This window comes from Puma concolor, chromosome A2, assembly GCF_028749965.1.
Source record: "Puma concolor isolate L17-30 chromosome A2, mPumCon1.1.hap2, whole genome shotgun sequence".
Taxonomy (NCBI): domain Eukaryota; kingdom Metazoa; phylum Chordata; class Mammalia; order Carnivora; family Felidae; genus Puma; species Puma concolor.
This window is the reverse complement of record NC_141668.1, coordinates 83,618,619-83,637,940: the sequence shown is the minus strand read 5'-3', so window position 1 is coordinate 83,637,940 and position 19,322 is coordinate 83,618,619. Positions and strand designations below refer to the sequence as shown.

At 39.4% G+C, this 19,322-nt stretch overlaps 1 protein-coding gene across 8 annotated transcripts in view; it reads right to left on the bottom strand.

The window, feature by feature from the left end:
- Window positions 1-15,645, bottom strand: part of CACNA2D1 (calcium voltage-gated channel auxiliary subunit alpha2delta 1) — a 494,087-nt gene extending 478,442 nt beyond the window's left edge. For 2 of the 8 annotated variants that reach the window (XM_086696812.1, XM_086696817.1), the window contains exon 1: window positions 14,807-15,641. In XM_086696812.1, the coding sequence (XP_086552938.1) occupies window positions 14,807-14,901 (95 nt within the window). In that variant the 5' untranslated portion in view covers window positions 14,902-15,641. Of the gene's footprint in view, window positions 1-14,806 lie in introns of all 8 variants that reach the window. The other 6 variants (XM_086696814.1, XM_086696815.1, XM_086696818.1 and 3 more) reach the window with 4 other exon arrangements.
- Window positions 15,646-19,322: the final 3,677 nt, after the last annotated feature.

Here is a 19,322-nt window from a genome sequence, read left to right as displayed (position 1 = left end):
CACTCACTCTCTCTCTCACTCTCTCAAAACAAATAAACATTTTTTTTAAAAAGGTGAGGCACCATTCTATGCTATACATAGTATCACAATTATTGTGGATACAGTTTTAGAGTTGCCAGCTTCAGATAACTTTCAACAATTACAAGAAACATATTATCTACAGAGAACATCTAGTATTTATTCCACAAAGCAAAAGCATCAAGTGACAACGGGACATTATTCTTCTGTACATAAGAATGCTACGTCCCTGACTTCATTATACATTTCTTAAGTGCAATTCAAGGGTAGCACAGAGTACTAAAAAGGGCAGAAAACATCAAACTTGACCATTTTTGATTTCAGAAAGATTAACAGAAACGAAACTGAAATAGAAAGGGTAGGAGGTGGGACCTTTTCCAAAGCATATCCACAGGCACTGGAGTACTCAAGTCCCAGGAAAGATCTAGTTTATGTTCAACAGACACACTAATACCACGTCGTTAGGTAACAGTTGGGTGCTGAGCAACTAGATGTTAGAAGGTGCGAAAGCCATGTATTCTTTCAGGTCCCATATCGTTTGTGATGGAAACAAACAGGAACCCAAGTCACCTGATCCACAAAATTCTCCTGCTTCTAATCACGTATTTATTTGGTACTTTCTATGTGCCACTGCTTTACATGAATTAACATTCTTTTAAGTTTATTTATTTTGAGAAAGACAGCGTGAGTGGGGGAGGGGCAGAGAGAGAGGGAGACTGTCAGCGTGGGGAGCCTGATGAAGGGCTTGAACTCATAAAACCGTGAGATCATGACCTGAGCGAAACCAAGAGTTGGATGCTTAACCAACTGAGCCACCCAGGCACCCTGAATTAACATTCTTAACTCTCACAACCTTATGAGGTTTTACCAACCATTCAAGTTACCCCGGCAATAACTGGAGAGCTGAGCTTAGAGCCCACAATTTTAACCAACCAGGCAAGTTCCATGAGAGCATTAAGCCTAATGTTCAAAAGCATCCATTCTTTAAAAAGTAACTTCTCTAGGGGCGCCTGGGTGGCTCAGTCAGTTAAGCGTCCGACTTCGGCTCAGGTCACGATCTCACGGTCTGTGAGTTCGAGCCCCGCGTCGGGCTCTGTGCTGACAGCTCAGAGCCTGGAGCCCATTTCAGATTCTGTGTCTCCCTGTCTCTCTGCCCCTCCTCTGCTCATGCTCTGTCTCTCTCTGTCTCAAAAATAAATAAAAACATTAAAAAAAAAAGTTACTTCTCTATGCTTCTAGAATGGTACTAGTTACAGACCACTTTTGAGAGAACTGAAAAATAGTCTCCCAGATCGTTATCTGTGTTCTATGGTTCAGATGAAGAAGACTGGTTAGAAAGGCTGCAACCACACCCCAGATGAGCACTTTTTACAGCTTTGAGTACTTGGTAGTGGCATACAAGAATGTGTACTTGATGATACTTAGCATGAATCCAACACCCAAATCCATTTAAAAGACAGGAGACCTGAGTGTCTTAGTAGGAATCTGTTCTAATTTGGTCGAGACGGTATGGTCCCAAGTGGCAGCTGATGTAGCTGAGCATCTCCTCCAGTGATGTAAACCCAACTTCAGACAATAACCATGACATACAGCATAAAAAAAACCTTAAACCCAAGCTCAGAACACTGAACAAGGTCTGGTGTGTTACATTTTTTACTTGGTCCTCTCCTTTGATTGCCTGTTCCAGAGAAGACTTTCTCTCAATGTTCTAATCTGTTTAACATGCGCACAGATAGAGACTATTTAGAAAAATTAAGTAATTCCTAATACAGTCCAAAGACAGCCCCAGGAGTGGATTAAGACTGGGAGAAAGACCTCAGCTTCTACTGGTTTCATGGTAAATAGAATGAGAGAAGCTAATAGTCTCCACCCTTTGTTCAACAAATTCAGTGGGACATACACATACCAGGACTTGATGGCCTCTCATTTAAGCCTCATAATCTCCCCTACAAGGTATGGAATGTGACTGCTCTTCTATAGAGGGCAAAACTACAACTCAGGGAGATTAACTTCCCACGGTTACATGGGCTCTATCAGAGGCAGGGTTTAACCTTCACATTACCTGACTCAAAACACTGATTCTTTCAACCATACCCAAAGGCCTACCTGGAGTTCTAGAAACTTCCAGAAGACACTAGTCTGGTTCTGGTTTTTCTTGAATGGCTACCAAACGCTTCCTAGCAACTTTTGGAGGCCAGTCGTGCAATATGGAATCATTGGGGGTGATTTGATGGGAGAGTTGGAAGATGAAAAAAAGTGTGATCACAGGACTCAAAGCCAACAAAAAATTAAAATTATAGTCAGCAAGTATATATCCCATCCCATCCATTTTGATGTTCCAATTATTCCTAATGAAATTTGCAATCCTTCATATGTATGATAGCACTGCTGGACACTACAAAGCATTTTCAGGTTTTATAATGTCTTCTAAATATATATTCTACATGCATGTAACACATCTGAATCCCTATGTGTATTCTACTGTTTTATTATTTCCACTTCATATAAGTCATATGTTTCTATTATATACAATGTTCACATATATTAATGTTACATACTTATGTTTATGCTTACATAGAATGCATAAAATATGTAATATTACATATTATCTTATATTTACACTGTTACATACATAATAAATATAAACATCGTATATAATGTTATATGCATCATATTTATATATGCCATATAAATATCATTCCCTGCAATTAGGGTGGGGATGCAGAAGAAAACAGGGAAAAAAGAAAAAAGAAAAAAAAAAAACAGATTTTGAGTGGCATGTTGGTCTCAGGTTTTAGATCCCTCTGCATATTATAAAAATGGAATCCCAGGGGCTACTCTGCTTTACTTATAGAAAAACCCAGAAGGGGTAGGACCAAATCCAAGGCTTGCAACCCTCAAATCACCCCTCTGTCATGGTCATTTACACCCAGGGACTCAGCTGGCTTTTAGACACCACACAGACAGATTGTGTCACATCTGATCATTTAAGGAGATGAATGACCTCATCTAATTACCATACATGGTTTGCTCTGTGATGAGTTACCATTCCCCTAAGCTTATTTATTACCATAGAGTATTAATATAAATTTTAAACAATTATTCACCAGCAGACCTAACACCATGTATCAATCCCCTGGGCCCCGAGCTACACATGCACAATACAGTTTTACCTCATGAAAATTAATTCTGATTTCTACATTTATATCAACAGGACAATCAGGTGTTTTGAGAGACAACCAAGCCTTCTACATGTTTAATTCAGAGCAATCTGCACACCCTCCATTGTGCCCATCCTCCTGAGGCTTCCATGGCCCATTTGTCTGTCCCCTAACATTTTCGCAGATGCATATTTAGTCAATTCTAATATAATGTCAAGGCAATGAAGGGTTTGGTATTTTTAAAGTGACAAACATCATAAGAATTTTACACATTCCTTTCTGTGGCAAATGTCAAGATGACTGCCATGACGAGGCAGGTTCCTGGTGCTTGAAAGCACGCTGCTTCAATGGTATCACCAAGTTGTACTCATGAGTCATGTTATTAACGCCTAGCTTCATCTAAAACATCCCTTTCCTCCAGGAATCGATTAAACATGGGCAGGAGTAATTTTATTTAGGTGTTCAATATCTCACCACACAAGATAAGAGTTTGTGATATGCTGACCTCCCTTTATACTGCAAAGGGAAGGGGTGGCATTAAATGAGTCCAACTAATCATCAGTTGAATGAGTCAAATGAAAATTGGCCTTTTCCAGGATGCTCTTGGCAGATTTGAACTGACTTCTGTGTTGGTTGCTAAAAATGCAACTGGTCTCGATTTTACTATTCTGTGCTCACCCAATTTGTAGGGATGTCTGGAATCATTTCTATAAACATTAAGGACACACGGTTTTATTAACTTTCCAGTATTCTGTCTTGAAGCTGAAAACTCACATCTTTGTTTGAAAATGAGAGGTTATCAGCAAAGGGATGACTTTTAAAAATAGATTCAACCTCCTGTGGCACGCTTCTCATACAACAGGTGCTGGCCGAAATGTCAAGATAAAATACATCAAATCCTCTATGGTTCTGCTGTCTTCACGGTCCCTTTTAGGACACAGGTTGTGTCCTTGACCCAGAGACAGAACACTTCATTCCCTCTACTCCTTTCATCTCCTGTTTATGATTAAAGGCTACACAAGTTTTAAGAAGAGACATTTCTAAGGCCTGCTAAGCAATTCCTCTTCCCATTCATTTCAGGCTTTTCCAATGGCCCGAGTGATATATTAGCACAATAATCTAGCTCGCTAAACCTTAGTCATCAATTCATGATCTCTTGACGGCAGAAAAATCACATGTGGTACAAATAATAAAGCCTGCCCATTAAACAGTCCTTCAGAGATCCCCAAGCATCCTCTCCTTTGATCCTCATAATATAACACTGTGATTCAGGATTAAGTTAATATTATCCTTGTTCTGTAGATGGAGAAACTGAAACTGAGAGTTAGTTTTGCTCTGCTTGACAATGGCTCCTCTTTCCACTGGACCTCACTGCTGGAATGTGCAGCCATCCACAAGTGGACCAGGGCGGATGCTAACATACCAAAGCTCCTGCCGTAAAATGGCAGCAAACTACAGCAGGTAAGTGTAAGACGCTGTATCAAGCCAGGTGGGATCTAATTTTAGCTCCTAAGAAAATTCAGAAACATTCTTCATACTCTACGTTTCCCTTTCCTCATCTGCAAAACAGGGAAGATACTAATACTTATCTTAAGGGACTCGCTTGAAAGGTGGATCGCTTAAAAAACATGCAGTGTTACTTTACAGTGTTTGGCGTACGGAAGAAGCTCACAATGATCAGGAAGCAATATTACAATGACTGCAAGACAGTTGTCAGTAATTAGTGTCCAGACATTCTGCAGGAAGAGACATCAAAATTAGCTTAAATACCGTGTGAATACCTATGGGAGAGAAAAAAGGGCAAAGTCACAAAAGGGAAACAAATAGCCCATTCTTCTCATCTGATTCTTCTCATCTCTTGTTACAAACCACAAGAGTGGTTTTTCCACACCGAGCTGGGACCAACGAGATCAAGACTGATTCTTAGATCCAGTGGCACCTGCGATCCTCTCCATTCATTCAGTCATATTGGAAACTCAGGGAACCACTGTGATGGCAGCTGCCCCAGTGATTTCCAGACCTTCAGGAGACATGACATGCCTCTGTAAGGGGTGACCAGGGACAGGCTTTGCAGGAATATCCTGTCAGTGCTTTGTTATCCTATCACATTCATTATTTTGTTTTCTCAAAAACGATCTGCCGCAATTCAAATTTCTGCCCCATGCTTAAGACTAGACACTGACAGTAAACGCACCCCAATATGCCAAGTAACAAATATATAATGCTAAATTGGCAAAAGAACTATTTGCTTTTTTTCCCTTTTCACTGATATCTGTCATCTTTCTACCGTAAACAAATGCACATATTAAAACCGCAAAACCACATAGACTTTCAACATAATCTCTCCAAAACAAGGTAGAAGAAAAAGACAAAAGGGAGCCAAAAGTTGCTGTGTCCCAAGGGACTCTAGTGGGGAACTGGAGTTTTGTCACTATCAAATAAAGAAAAACACTAGTTGATGCATCTCAAAATTTGGACATTACTGATGTGTATGTATTACATTTCTGAATCATGTCATTCCTTCTTGAGAATGGAATCTATAATTTGGAACACTTCTCTAAAAACATCTCCAGCAAATTAAAAGTGTGTCTATCCAATATTCCAACCATCTGCTCTAATTCTCAAGGCTGTTTCATATTTCAGAAGTTACTTTGTAAGACATTGTTTTTCCTCTTGATCCCTTCCTCACCTGCCTCTGTCAGAACACTCACGCATCAATCATGGCCTCTCTCATCTCTCGTCTGCGCCATTTGGCCTTCTCCCTCTGATAAACCCAACCCTCCTGGTCTGGTAGCACTTATTTGGTTGTGTCTACAACCTTCCCCACCCTCCAGGAGCCTTTTTCTAAAAACTGTCTCTTTTCTGTCAATGACGACTTAAAGAAAACCAGAGACTGGAATGAGAGGTGATCCTGACGGCAGCCCCACCCCTTTTGGCAGTTGTTGGTACATCCTTGACCTTAACTCCCATGATTAATCATCCAGCCACTACCATTGAAAAACATTTCCTCTTTTGATCTAACATAGTCCTATGGGTTTCTGCTATGTACAGTCCCAAATGACCTAATAAAACTCCTAATACTGTAAAGAAAAGAATGCCAACTCCCTTAAACTTTCTTTTCTAAACTGCCTATATCTCTCTTTTGTCACAATGCCATTCCTTGAAAGAATAATCTGCACTTGCTGTTATATTCTCATCTGCTACCAACTCCTCAAGGCACTGAAACCATGCTTCTGTCTGCAATATCTACTGGAACTGTTCTTATTTTATCCAAAGCCCCTACAGATACGTATTTCTAATCACTTAATAGTCTACAGAGACACGGATGTCCAACAGTGAAACGATTACCTTCATTCACCCCCATCATTCGTCCCGTGTTCTCTAGTCTACAAAGTTCACTGTAGCATGATCTACCCAATAGAGATCTTAGAATGATCTCCGACTTAGCTCTTCCCGATTCCCCAAATCCCACAGCACCTGAAATTTTACTTCTCGATCAGGTTTCATGTCTGCTCTGCTGTCCCCTTGCCACTAATCTTTTGTGGACCCTGGGCATCTCTCACTCTGGAAATGCTGCAGTGGTTTACTAAGGGCTCTCGACAACTCTGCTTTAGCTATCAGCCCTCTTGAAATAGTCATCTACAAACTGGGATTCAATTTTTTTCTTTTAATCTTTATTTATTTTTGAAAGAGGGAGAGAGAGAGAGAGACAGAGTGCAAGCAGGGGAGGGACACAGAGAGAGGGAGGCACAGAATACAAGCAAGCTCCAGGCTCCAAGCTGTCAGCACAGAGCCCAACACGGGGCTTGAACTCACAAGCGGTGAGATCATGACCTGGGCTGAAGTCGGATGCCCAACCTATCGAGCCACCCAGATGGCCCTACAAACTGTGATTCAAAACATATTACTTTTATTTGTAATGCGAACAAATCTCAGCAGGAAGACCAACTTTGTTTGTGAATGTAGCGCTGGGATCCCATAAACTTCCACGTTGCTGTGAACGCTGCCCATCCCCTACCTCGGGTGAGGTAGAAATAGAGCCCTGATGCAAACATCATATAACCTGGACTCAAACCAATGGCCCCATCCCAACAACATCTCTTCCCACCCAGAAGCCCTATGCCTAATACAAAGCAGACTTTCTTCAACATGCTAGGTGCTTCTCCTTGCTCAAGCTCTGACAGATCCCACAGCTTTACAGTGGGCATTGAAATGTAAATGCCTTCAATGGGGACTCCCTTCCTCAGTTTGGATACTCAGTATATAGTTCAGTGCACTACATAATTGGCACTTAATAACTACATTAACCATTAAATTACATTTGATGTTAATATCTGAAGAAAGAGATGTTTAAGAAAGAGAGTAACTTAGAAATATTTTTAGAATATAACATGTACTATGTACTTAGAGGTCAGAGGTCTTCAACGTACTAACTAGAAGCCTACCTACCTGCAAAGTTATTTCACTTCTTATAATCGAATTGAAGAAATTGACTCCTAGAATTTCCTTTTTTTTTTTTTTTTTTGATGATCAGTAAGCTTTTACTAAAGTGTTATACTTTAATGTTTCTTATCCAATTAACCATTTTCCCATGGGTTTCCTAAAAAGATAATGTTTAATTGCTTCTATCTTTTGAGATCTAGACAATTACGTTGTCTTTTGTATCTAAGGTGCGTGTCCATAGTATAAATATTTAGGCCTCTATAAATGAATATTACATGTGGTCAACATAATTTCTAGGATAACCACACTCACTTGGGAAATGGGCAAAAAAATGAAAATTAGAAAATAACCAATCGCCCCCTTTAGCATCCTTAACGTAAATTTGCACCATGTAAATCAGAAAGCTCCTTTGTCTGCCTCACAGACACATGCGTCATTTCTCATGGCATTTTCACAACACCTTTTGATGGCTTTTCTAAGACAGATTTTCTAAGTGTGCCTAAGCCCATTTATTTTACTGAGCCATTCTTCCCTTAACCCTCAAAATAAGACATCATTAATGCCTAACCATCCCTTTATATAGCCTGACAGTAGGCACCTTAGAACAATTTTATTAGCTCTTTCTCCTCTCTCCCCTAATTATCCCCCACAGTATGTGGGCAAATGTCAGAGGAAACAATTGTCTAGACTGTTTGACAAGTGTTGATCATGTATAACAGATTTATGAGCGCATCAGAATCCCTCAACAATTTTCCAATAGAGAGAAATATTTGAGAGTAAGAGAAAGTCCTCGGAAATAGTCAAAGAAGATTCACAGAAGTAGGCCCAGAGGTTTAATCACGGGTAACTTGGGAGAGAACAAACCAAAAACTCTCCATTTGATATGGTGTTATATGCAAATAATAATAAATTATGATTAACAGTAAATGTGTAGGTGTATGAAAGAGACAGAGAAGCAGCAATTAATTATCTGAATAAAAGAATACAGGAGTTTTTTTTTTTCTTTTTTTTCAGTTTGCCAGGAGACAACTATAATAAATTTTTAATTACCCAGGAAAAAAGAATTTCAAATTGACAGTAAGATTATCCCCAAATCAGAAGCATTTAAATGGACAACACCATTATTATCCATTGCCATCATTTCTAGTTTAAGTTGTTCTTCCATTTATGATATAGGATTTAAAATGTATTCTATTTTTTTAATCCAGCAGAAGCATATGGTTAAAAAAAATCAGCAGAAGCAAATGTTAAAATAACATTTAGCCAGAAATATACCGCATTCATATTCAAAGAGAACTTTAAATATTGCTTCATATGTAACAACCTGATTCTGCATTATTGAAATTAACTGTAAAAGTGTGCCAGTTTGTTAAGGCCACAGTGTCAACCTCTTCCTTGTTTATTTCTCTTTAAAATCTGTATAAATGGCAATTTTAAAGGAGCAATAATATTGAATGACTACAAATTACACAAATCTAAAAGTTTATATTTTGCAAATAACATTTTTAAAACTGTTCACACTTATCCTTTGTTCCTAAAGCATGTCACACCAAAGGTTTAATTCGTACACATTTCTAAGTATCCCACATCTAAATGGCAAAAATAAAAATGGCTCAGTATGCAACGGCCTTTTAATAGGTGCCCAACATTTCAAGTGCAATACCTTCTTTCCCAGTTATTTTGTTAAAAAGACGACAACAGCTTCTTGAGAATCATACTTCATTTGTTAGTCATCAATTATGTTAATAACTTGTCTCTACAGGAACTGAGCATTACAACCTGGTTTTTGTATACAATATCTCATTTGATTCTTGACAAATTATTTTGAAATGCTAGTGTTATAAAAATATTCTGAAAAAGATTCAGTCCCTAAAAACAGTTGTGGGTTGGCAGAAACTTGTTAATAAAATTGCCCTAGTGACGCTTTTCTACCCCAGCAAACCACTTGACGAAGGTTAAAAAAATACATGTGTGCGCACTCACATTTGTATGTATGTAATATGTGCACACACACAGAAATATTCCCTAATAAACAAAATGCTATAATATAAAGTAGACAAATTATCTTGATTATGCTATGTTGATATTTTGAACCCTCACGCGAAAGGTAAAAATCGTAGTTTTCACAAAGTACTACACCATTTTTAGTTCAGTTGACATTAAAGTCAATTGCCTTTTTTTTTCAAATCTGTAAATATGACACAACGAGTTTCATGATTTTGTGCCCCCCCACCCCCCCCACACACACACAAATAAATCACGGGTAAGCTACATGGTCAACCATCTCCATACAGTTCCAAGTTTACTGGAAAGCAACCATATGAAAGGCTTGGGAACATCTGTGGTACTAAACATAGTCCATGAAAAGACAAAGTGGCTGACACTGTGGGACACAGCGTCTGATGCACACTCCAAGCCAAGTCCGCAAATGCGGACTGGAGGTAACAGAACAGAGTTCCTAACCCACCATAAGCAGCTTAAATGCTTTTTTGAAATACGACAACAAACAGCTCTTTTATTACAAATGATGGAAGGCTGACACATCAGTAACAACTAGATGTTACTTTTTAGAAATAATGAAACAAATTCTGATTTTTTTTCAAACTTCTGAGTATGATTTACCTTAGAACTCTGATTATGTCTATGCCTGCAAGATAATGAAGGAAATAAACAAATCAGGTGATTTCCCTAAGATATTTTATTTTAACCATTTAAGTCTCCATTTTAAGGTTATAAATCGTTTGAAGACAGACACTAGAAAACAAGATGTGAATTGAGAAGAACAGATTGCTTTCTTGGAAATCTGTATCTCTATTAACAAATACGGAAAAGAAATTTCTGTGTATGTGTTCTATATAATTGTACTCCAGAAAACATATCAATTTAATAATAATTTGTTATGGGTACAAGATTTTAAGTTATTTTAAAAGTTCCTAAATGCATTGCTATTTCTTATATATACTTCTAAAAGTAAATAGTAAATTTGAATACACAATTTGCATGTCTTTTTTATATTTTTGCAAAACCTTACCAGGTGTAAATCCAAAAATGAAGAGTATTTCATTAGGTTATTTTTTATCAATGTTGGACAAAAAACAGAAAAGTATCTGTGTAGTCAGGTTTCTCTGAAGAAAAAGAGTGGTAAAGTTTCTATTTTCACAATGAACAACGTGCTATAGATTCTAATTTTATATACATTTATTAAGTTAAAATCAAATAGTGAAAGCTATACAAAATAATAAAGGTACATTTTATCTCCTTCTTTGTAAGCCATAATAACCTTAGATTCATGTACCTTTCAAAAGAATTCTTTAGACTATATACATTACATTCTGCCTAATGCTCATTCAAATGCCAATCCAAATAGCTACACATATACCCAAATATAAACATTAAGAAACTTAACATCATGCTACTACCTACCTGAAAAATATATGTATTGTTGCATATTTTAAACGTACACCTGTGGAATAATAAATGTTACCTTACGATTAAACTTATGAGAACAAATTAAAGATCTGAGAAAGGGATTTATTAATGTTCAATGTTTTTAGGTTTTAATTTACACTTAATATTTTATCTCATATCTCATCTTAGGGCACATTTCCTTGTGCATGTAGTACGTGAACAGAAACTGTTAAGCTCACATGAAAATAATTATGTCACTTCTAACACATGAAAAAGATATGCATTCCACTGTTATGACACAAATAAAAAATTTATTTTCCATAGTCTTTAAATATATATTTGTCAAATAACAGAAAAAAATATTTACATCTCAAGTATTTAAACCCCAAAGTACTATTCTCTCATGAGATATATTTTTTCCTGTAGATAGCTATAATTCTTTTTAATGTATTTATTTTATTACAGTTTATATATATTATCTAATTATGTATTTTAATATATTTATTCTATTACACAGTTTATATTAAAAGTTTTTATTAGTTTATATTAAAATCCCCATATACCAATGGGCTCTCAGCCAATTATTCTTGGCTGATTGGCATTTTGATAGGACTGAGATAAAAGTTTAACATTAACAGTAGTTACACTACAGTGTTTTTCTTTAAATATGGATTTGTAAATAGATTCTAAAATAAAGAGCAACAGATTTAAATTAGCATTACAATACTGGCCAAATACATATTATCCAGAGTTTTTAATTAGAAGTGTTTTCGATTATGTGCCAAGAAATTATTTCTAGAACAAGCAAGAACTCCCTCTTTGAAAACTATATCTTAAACTACCAATATAACATGTGCGTACTATAACATAAAAATGATGTGTTTTCCATTTATATATAAACCAATATACATTAGATGGTTGCTACCATATGGCATATTTATGATTCCCACTTTACTGAGACAATCATTTCCAGAAGAAAAACCTAACAGCAAAAAAAAATTGCATCAAAATTCCTTTCTTGGTAGTGTTAAAAAAAAAACAAAAACAACACTTCATTATTTCAGGGTTAGGTGTTAGAACTATAACTTTAATCACATTTACTGTACTTTAATCAAGAAGAATATGCTGCATGACAATATATGCTAAAGCATAAAAAATAAAGAAGGTATTTAGAATGATACACTATTTCTTTTTTTATTATAATAAAACTTAAGCCTTTAATATTATTGTAAACACTAGCTAAAAAAATTAAAAGTTTGTATTAGTAATTCTAACTCAAGTCCCACCCACTGAGTGCACAATTAATTTTATACTGTCTCAATGGCATGTTTCTCCTCTTAAACTACTCAAAAACTATTTATACCACTTTTTCTGGGAAAAGTAAAATTGTCAAAAAACAAAAGAATTTATTAATGATTTCTAGACAAATTTAGAAATAGGACTGTAATAATTTGCCTTTAGTGATACTCTAATCTTTGTACTGAGTTTTTATAAACTTGAATTGTTTCCCAACCATTTGAGATTTATCATGGTAAGCACTCCGTATGAATTGTTTTCTTGGAAGAAAAGCAAATGGCACACCTTGATGAAATTAATACTGTACCTTTTTAAATTTCATCAAGTTTATTCAGAAATCTACCATGAAGGACAAATGTCAACTATCATTTCTCCTGTCCTTAGAAGATGGTATTTTAACTTTTCAAATGAATTACTGAAGATGCAGAAGCCTTACAAAAATAGTGTTAATATTACCTACAGGAGACTGACTTAGCTCTACAAGGTCTTTTATTAAGTGCTTATTACACGAAACAATTAACGTTTCACTATTTGAAAATGTCTTCAATTTCCTTTGTTAAAAAATAAATTTCAAATCCTTTCAAAGAAAAGAAAAGAAATTGTGGTTTCCTAATTCCTTTTTTCACCAATTATTTTCTTTCTGGTCTCCAGTGAATTTCTGACAGTAAACATTGAATTATTTTAATTTTAGGAAAACATTTTTTGTAGAGACCCTTCTCAAAAATAAGGATTTGTTCATTAATATTTTACAATGGGATGTTCAGGAATAGAAGGTTGTATTTTGTTGCACTTTAAAAAGCCATCGTTTTCCCCAATGGGGTGATGGTGTATTCCCTCCGAATGAAACAAATATTGATAAATTGTCAGTTAAAAAAACAACATGTTAAAAGCATGTAAACTGAACACACTGATTCCTTTTTAAAGAGCCACTTCTTCATTTGACACAAACGCAAGGGAGTCACTTGAGTTCTAGCTTTATAGGCCAAGCTACAAAAAGAATAAAAAAGTAAATCACTAAAAGTGTAATTGCCTACTAAGAGTGAATTATTCTGAAGCATCTTTAAAGTAATTCTTACTCTATATATTTCAAAATATCCGCTTGGAACTTCCTGCCAATTAAACTAAGACCTACAGATGGTATTTTCCCTTTCGCTTCATAACAAAAAGGATCTGCAATCATTTTTATGGAAGATTATCTAAAAAGGGACGTGACTGTAAATCAGTGACGAAAAATATTAGACACTCCCCTTCTCCGGGTTAGAATGGGCATCCTTCAGATTCTTGCACCGGCACCTAATGTAATAAATACTTTAAGCTGCATCTTAAATAAGAGCTGCAGGGTTTCGACTGGTAAAGATTCACTGTTAGCATCCACCAAAAACTCCAGGATTCAGCACTCAGCCAACAAAGGAGAGCAAATAATTCCCAACAGCATAAATACCGGGAAGGCTACCTTGGGCTTTGTTTTTGTTATGTAAAATGCATTAAAGTGACTCATCCATTTAAGATCACCTACTCTTAGAAGCTTTAAAGTACCTTTAAGAACCAAAATAAATGCTTTCCCAACCTGCCCCATAGGCTATTCAGCGCATTTTAAAACGTGTATATATTTTTATGAGCTACTGACTTTGCTTCTTTTTTCAAACCCAAGAGAAGAGAATTATTTTTCATTCCCTTCCTGCCGTGTGACTATACAGTTACCTTTAAGCGCTCTATTTCCAGAGCAGCAGAGAATTTTTTAAGTTATTTTAGAAATGTTAAAAATAAGAGAAAATTGCAGGAGACTCTGGAGACGATCATCCCTCCCTCAAAGAATAGGTTCTATTCATTTTAAGAACAGGAAAAGCTTGTCTACCGGCACTTAGATGCTTCAAATGCAGGATGAGGAGGCTGGATGGTGTGGTCCCAGGACCTGCGAGACCCCCAGGTGGACAGCACTCTCAGCTGCGTTGGGTGAGCACTCTTCGGAGGAGAATGACTGTCAAGTGCGCCCAGTAATTTGGGACCTAAACGAGTTTGGGTACCAGAGCAGCGGGAGAGCATCCCCCAGGGCCAAGTGAGGGAAGAGTCCACGCTGCCCTAGCAAGCCAGAAATTACCTATTTGTAAAACACCCACCCAAACGCAACTTGTTACCGGACTGAGTCTGATGACAGCGGGTATCTGGCTGGAAACTTTTTTCGCCCCAGCACAGCTAAACTCTTTCAGTGTAGGGAATCCTTGCAGAGCTGGGCGGAGGCGCCGCGAGTCGTCGGCGGCAGACGGTTCCCGGGACAGCCCGGCCCCACCGAGGCGCCCGAGACGCCGGTTCGGCGCGCATTCCGGCGGCGAGCCGCGCGCACCTCCCACCCCGGCCTCTCCAGATCCGAGCCCGGCTCGCTCCCCACCCCCACGGGCTGAAAAGCCCCGCTGGTCGGGAAAGGTCCCCGCGCCCAGCTCCCGCCGCACCCCTCGGCCCGCACTCCCGGCCCGGCGACTTACGTGACGGCCGAAGGGAACGGCTCCTCCGACGAAGGGCCGATCAGCCAAGATTGGAAAAGTGTCAGAGTCAAGGCCAGCAGGCAGCCAGCAGCCATCTTCGCGATCGAAGATCAATCCCGCCTCCCTCCCCGGCCGGGGGAAGGAGCGGTGCTGGAAACCGCGGGCGGAGGACCAGGAGCACAGTCCGCCCGGACCGCGGGCGTCCGGAAGGCTGGCGCGCCCGGGGCCGGAGCGCGGACAGGCGCTGGGGGCGGCAGGGGCGAACCCCGCGCGGGGGAAGGGGCGGCGGCGGGCGGACCCACTAGCGCGCGTCTGCTGCTCCGCGCCGCGGCTGCCGCGCCTCCGCCGCCATCAAGGGCGACTTTGGAAACAGACCTGGGCGAGTCCGCCGGCGCTCGCGCGCTCTCGCTATCTCTCTCGCTCTCGGTTTCCTGCCTGATTTATTCTCCTGATTGCTGGGGAGAAGGCGGAGGCGGGGGCGGGGGCGGAGGAGGGGTGACGGCGCTGGGGAGGGGGTGGGGGTGGATGCAGGAATGGGGGAATGGCAGGCGGAGAGACTTGTGGCAGCGAGAGGCTCCGTCTGGCTTCTCCGGGCAAGTCAGAGGGAGGTGGCTGGGGGTGGGCAGCAGGAGGGCTGGGCGTCAGAGCAGTCGGGCGGAGACGGGCCCGGAGCAGCCCTCCATACAAGGCAGAAAGGAACTCCCAAAGTCGGCGTCGGCTTGCTCCCGCCGCCCGGCGTGAGGCGGGGGAGCGGACCCAGCCCCGGCGGGGCTCCCGGGGGACAGCCAGCGGCCCAGCGGGCATCCACAGGCTGCAGAGCTCCTGCCGAGTACCGGGCTCGCGTCTTCGGGGGTTATTTTTGCACCAGCAGGCAGCGTCCCCCCAGCCCTTCTCCCGGGCACAGAATCCACCGCCAGCCTAGGAATCGTGGAGAAGTGATGTGACAACAAATGTAGGAGGGGTTTGTATTTGCATTTTAAAGCACCAGTTTCGACTCTACCAGGTGGCACTATTTATTTGCCCTGGAGTGCCAGAGGCGAGAGCCTCTGGCGTGGCTTAAATGACAGTTGTGCCAGCGGCCCCCTTGTCCAAGTAGGGCTCACCTGACGAGGACGGAGCCTCAGGGCCGGGCTGAGGACTGTCAGAGAAAGACCTGAAGCTGTAAAATCTTTCCAGACCTGCCGTTTAGTAGGACACAGGGGTGAAGGGACGAATTCTCCTTCCCAGAAGAACAGTGCTGGGGAGAAGGGCTTTGTAACATCCTAGTGACACCACCTCCAGAAGGTTCAAAACGCCCTGCTTTAGCCACTGGGCTGCCTTGCCTTGACAGGGAGGGATGCTGCAGGCTGAGTGCACTTCCTCAGTGTGAAAACACCAACCGGGGATATAGCGGGAACAGGTGGCAACTTGCGAAACGGACTCGAATGCGGAGGGGGAATGAAGGGAGGGGGTGGGAGCAGCAATGGCGGACCCGTTTCACCTCCACCCCCGGGAGAAGCATTGGCAGGGCCAGCTCAGGCCTTCTAGAAAGAGCAGAAGGGTCTGGGATTAGGCCTTTCCCCAGGGCACAGGCCTCCTTCAGGAAGGAAGTGGTGTGCCAGGGGTGGAAAGGTTTTCTTGAATATCTTAAATTCTTAAACTCCCTATCGTGCTGTACTGGGGCACTTTTGGCAGGAAGTGAAAAGAATGCCATTTCTGATGCAAAAAGTATGACCATCCTGCATATGCGTAAAAGCTGTAATTATGGGGTGGCTGTAAGATTTTTCATTAGCTCTTTTTTGAGTTTGAGGAGGAGCTTGTGAAAGGAGAATTTATTAATTCGAAATTGATTTTCCGGCTTCTCCCCAAACAGAGAAGACCAATAATACTTAGTAGCAAAAATTTTTAAATGTATGTGATTTTATGATTCTTGACCTGGTGATGTTTTCTTCTTCCTTATTCCTTTTGTGTGTGCCTTGTTTGTTTTCTTTATATTCTCTACATCTCTAGCTTGCTCTTTCTTTCTTTCTTCCTATTCTGAGTGGCCTCACAAAAGGCACCCCACCGTGACTTAACTTAGTTTGTTTTTTCCTAAGCATGGAGTGTGGCAGCAGGAGCCAGCAAATGAGAAATGCAGTGGGATGTAATGGGACTGAGAACTAGAGCTTGGGAAGGATATTTCAGGTAACTGAAGATAGCCTTCCACTCCAAATTTAGATAACCAAATAGTCAACTCCTTCATTTTTTGTTTCAATTTTTAATGATTCAGAAGGTTTTCCTTCGCAGCATGGGGATTACGAATAGCAGAATTAGATGCCCATTACTGTCTATGTGATATGTTGGTATCATAATAGCCTCCCTACATAAAAATACTGTATCATATTCTGTCAATTATTTCAATGATGACTTCAGAGTTCCTACGAAGGAAGTGCATCCTATCCCATTGACAGCTAAGAGAAAGAGCTTAAAGAACAAAAGGAATGTAATAAACTTCTAGAGAAGGTAAGTCAGCCTTCACAGTTAGCTTTTGGCCTTTGAGACAGATCTCAATTTCTTCGGATCCCTCTGACGAAGCACTGTGTTCTCTAATATCTGAAGCTGTTGAAGAAACATATTGCTTCTATAATTCTTTCTTGAAGGTGTTGGTTATCAACTGTAAGCCTAAATCATTGCTTAATGCTTTGTTGTGAGGTTTGCTCTTAAAGGCTTTATCGGTCTAAACCTTTCTAATGAGGATATTCAAAATGTGGCTTTTATTTCTAAAGTATGATAACTAAAAGAGGATCAATTTCACAACCTAGCATTATGTGCCTGTTGGATTAGCCATAGCCTCCTACAGTGCATTGTTTCAGCTCAATTATTTTGCAAAATTCCATGGAAGCCAGATCATATCCCACTAATTTTAATAAAATTTTGCTTATTCACCAAAACTATTGTTATTCCGGGTAAAATATTTATAAATCATAAGGATTGATGATGAAACTTGTCTTATGGGCTATCCGTAAGCAAGAAGTCAGAAATCAATATCTACTATGCGTTTAAGAGGAAATAATCTAATAAGGAAGATTAATGAAGATTTGATGTCTGTATTAATCATTTCTAGAAAAAAAGTTTAATCCAAAATATTTAGTTCATGGAAAGCATTGACTTTTACTTATGATCAACTTATTATTTCTAACTTTTGGCTAACTCTGAATTGTTACTACAAGTAAATGTTTATGTACATTTTATTTTTATTAAAAATGAACAAAGAACAGTATGACCTAATAGCCATGAAATTTTCCATCTCCTTTTTTGTTTTAGCTTATACTATGCATATTGGTAGCATAAAATTCAATTTTTGTGAGCATATTTTTGTATGTATAAGTGTTTTTGTATAATTTTTTTTCAATAAATGAAATCTGATTTCTTCAACATTTTTGCTTTAAAAATAAGACAATGTAACTAAAATGTCTTATATTTTCTCTTATGTGCAAACACACAAAGAGACTCTAGAAAGAAAACTAATTCTCCTTGGCCAAAAAAAATTTAAAGGCAATGACTAATTTTCTAGAGTTTTTGGTATACATTAAGAAACTAAGAAAACTGTGACAACAGGCCTTATTTATTTACATGCAAATAGCAGAATAGGACCTGTCTCTGAGGTAAAGATAGTGTGAGAGCCAGAATCAGAAACACTTGCAATGTGAGACGGTATGCCCCTTTGCACACACACGAGTGCCAGACAAAGCCAGAGTTAAAAACAAATCGACAGAAAGCTTCAACTATCTCAGTCCTTGGGGAATGTTTTCAGGAGATAGGAATAAGAAAAGAAAGCAACTCAGAACTATCAATTCCCAGGAGAATAGTTAAGGGCATGTGTAATGGTTTTTACGTCAGTGTTCACATTCAGTATTTTTAAACTAAAGCAGCACAGAGGCCATTACAGAAAGCACCATGGAAAAGACACTACCTGAGATGAAGAAATATGGTCAAATATCTCCTACAAACAAGAGAAATGTTTAGAGGACATTTTTGAGGGGCCCAAGTAACATAGTTATTGACAAGGCATTAAACTTTTAAGGAAAGAATGCACACAAAGTAACATTAAACAAGTACTAATGGATAATGCTAAATGGATACAAAGTAGCATTGAATAATACTCATTGGAAGTTTATCGTTTGCCCATCGGAATCCTATATTGACAAACTTCTGATTTAAATATGTAGAAATATTATCAGTTATATTAATTACCATCAAAGTTTGGGCTCAGTCGGTTAAGCCTCTGACTTCGGATCAAGCCATGATCTCGTGGTTCATGGGTTCCAGCCCCACGTTGTGCTCTGTGCTGACCTGACTGCTCAGAGTCTGGAGCCTACTTCAGGTTCTATCTCCCTCTCTCTCTCCCCCTCCCCACCTTCTCTCTCTCTCTCTCTCTCTCTCTCTCTCTCTCTCTCTCTCTCTCTCTTCAGGAAAAAAAAAAAAAAAAAAAACATTAAAAGAAAAATTGTATCAGGTCTTCAACCAAGCAATAGCTTTTATGCTACTCTATTTTTAA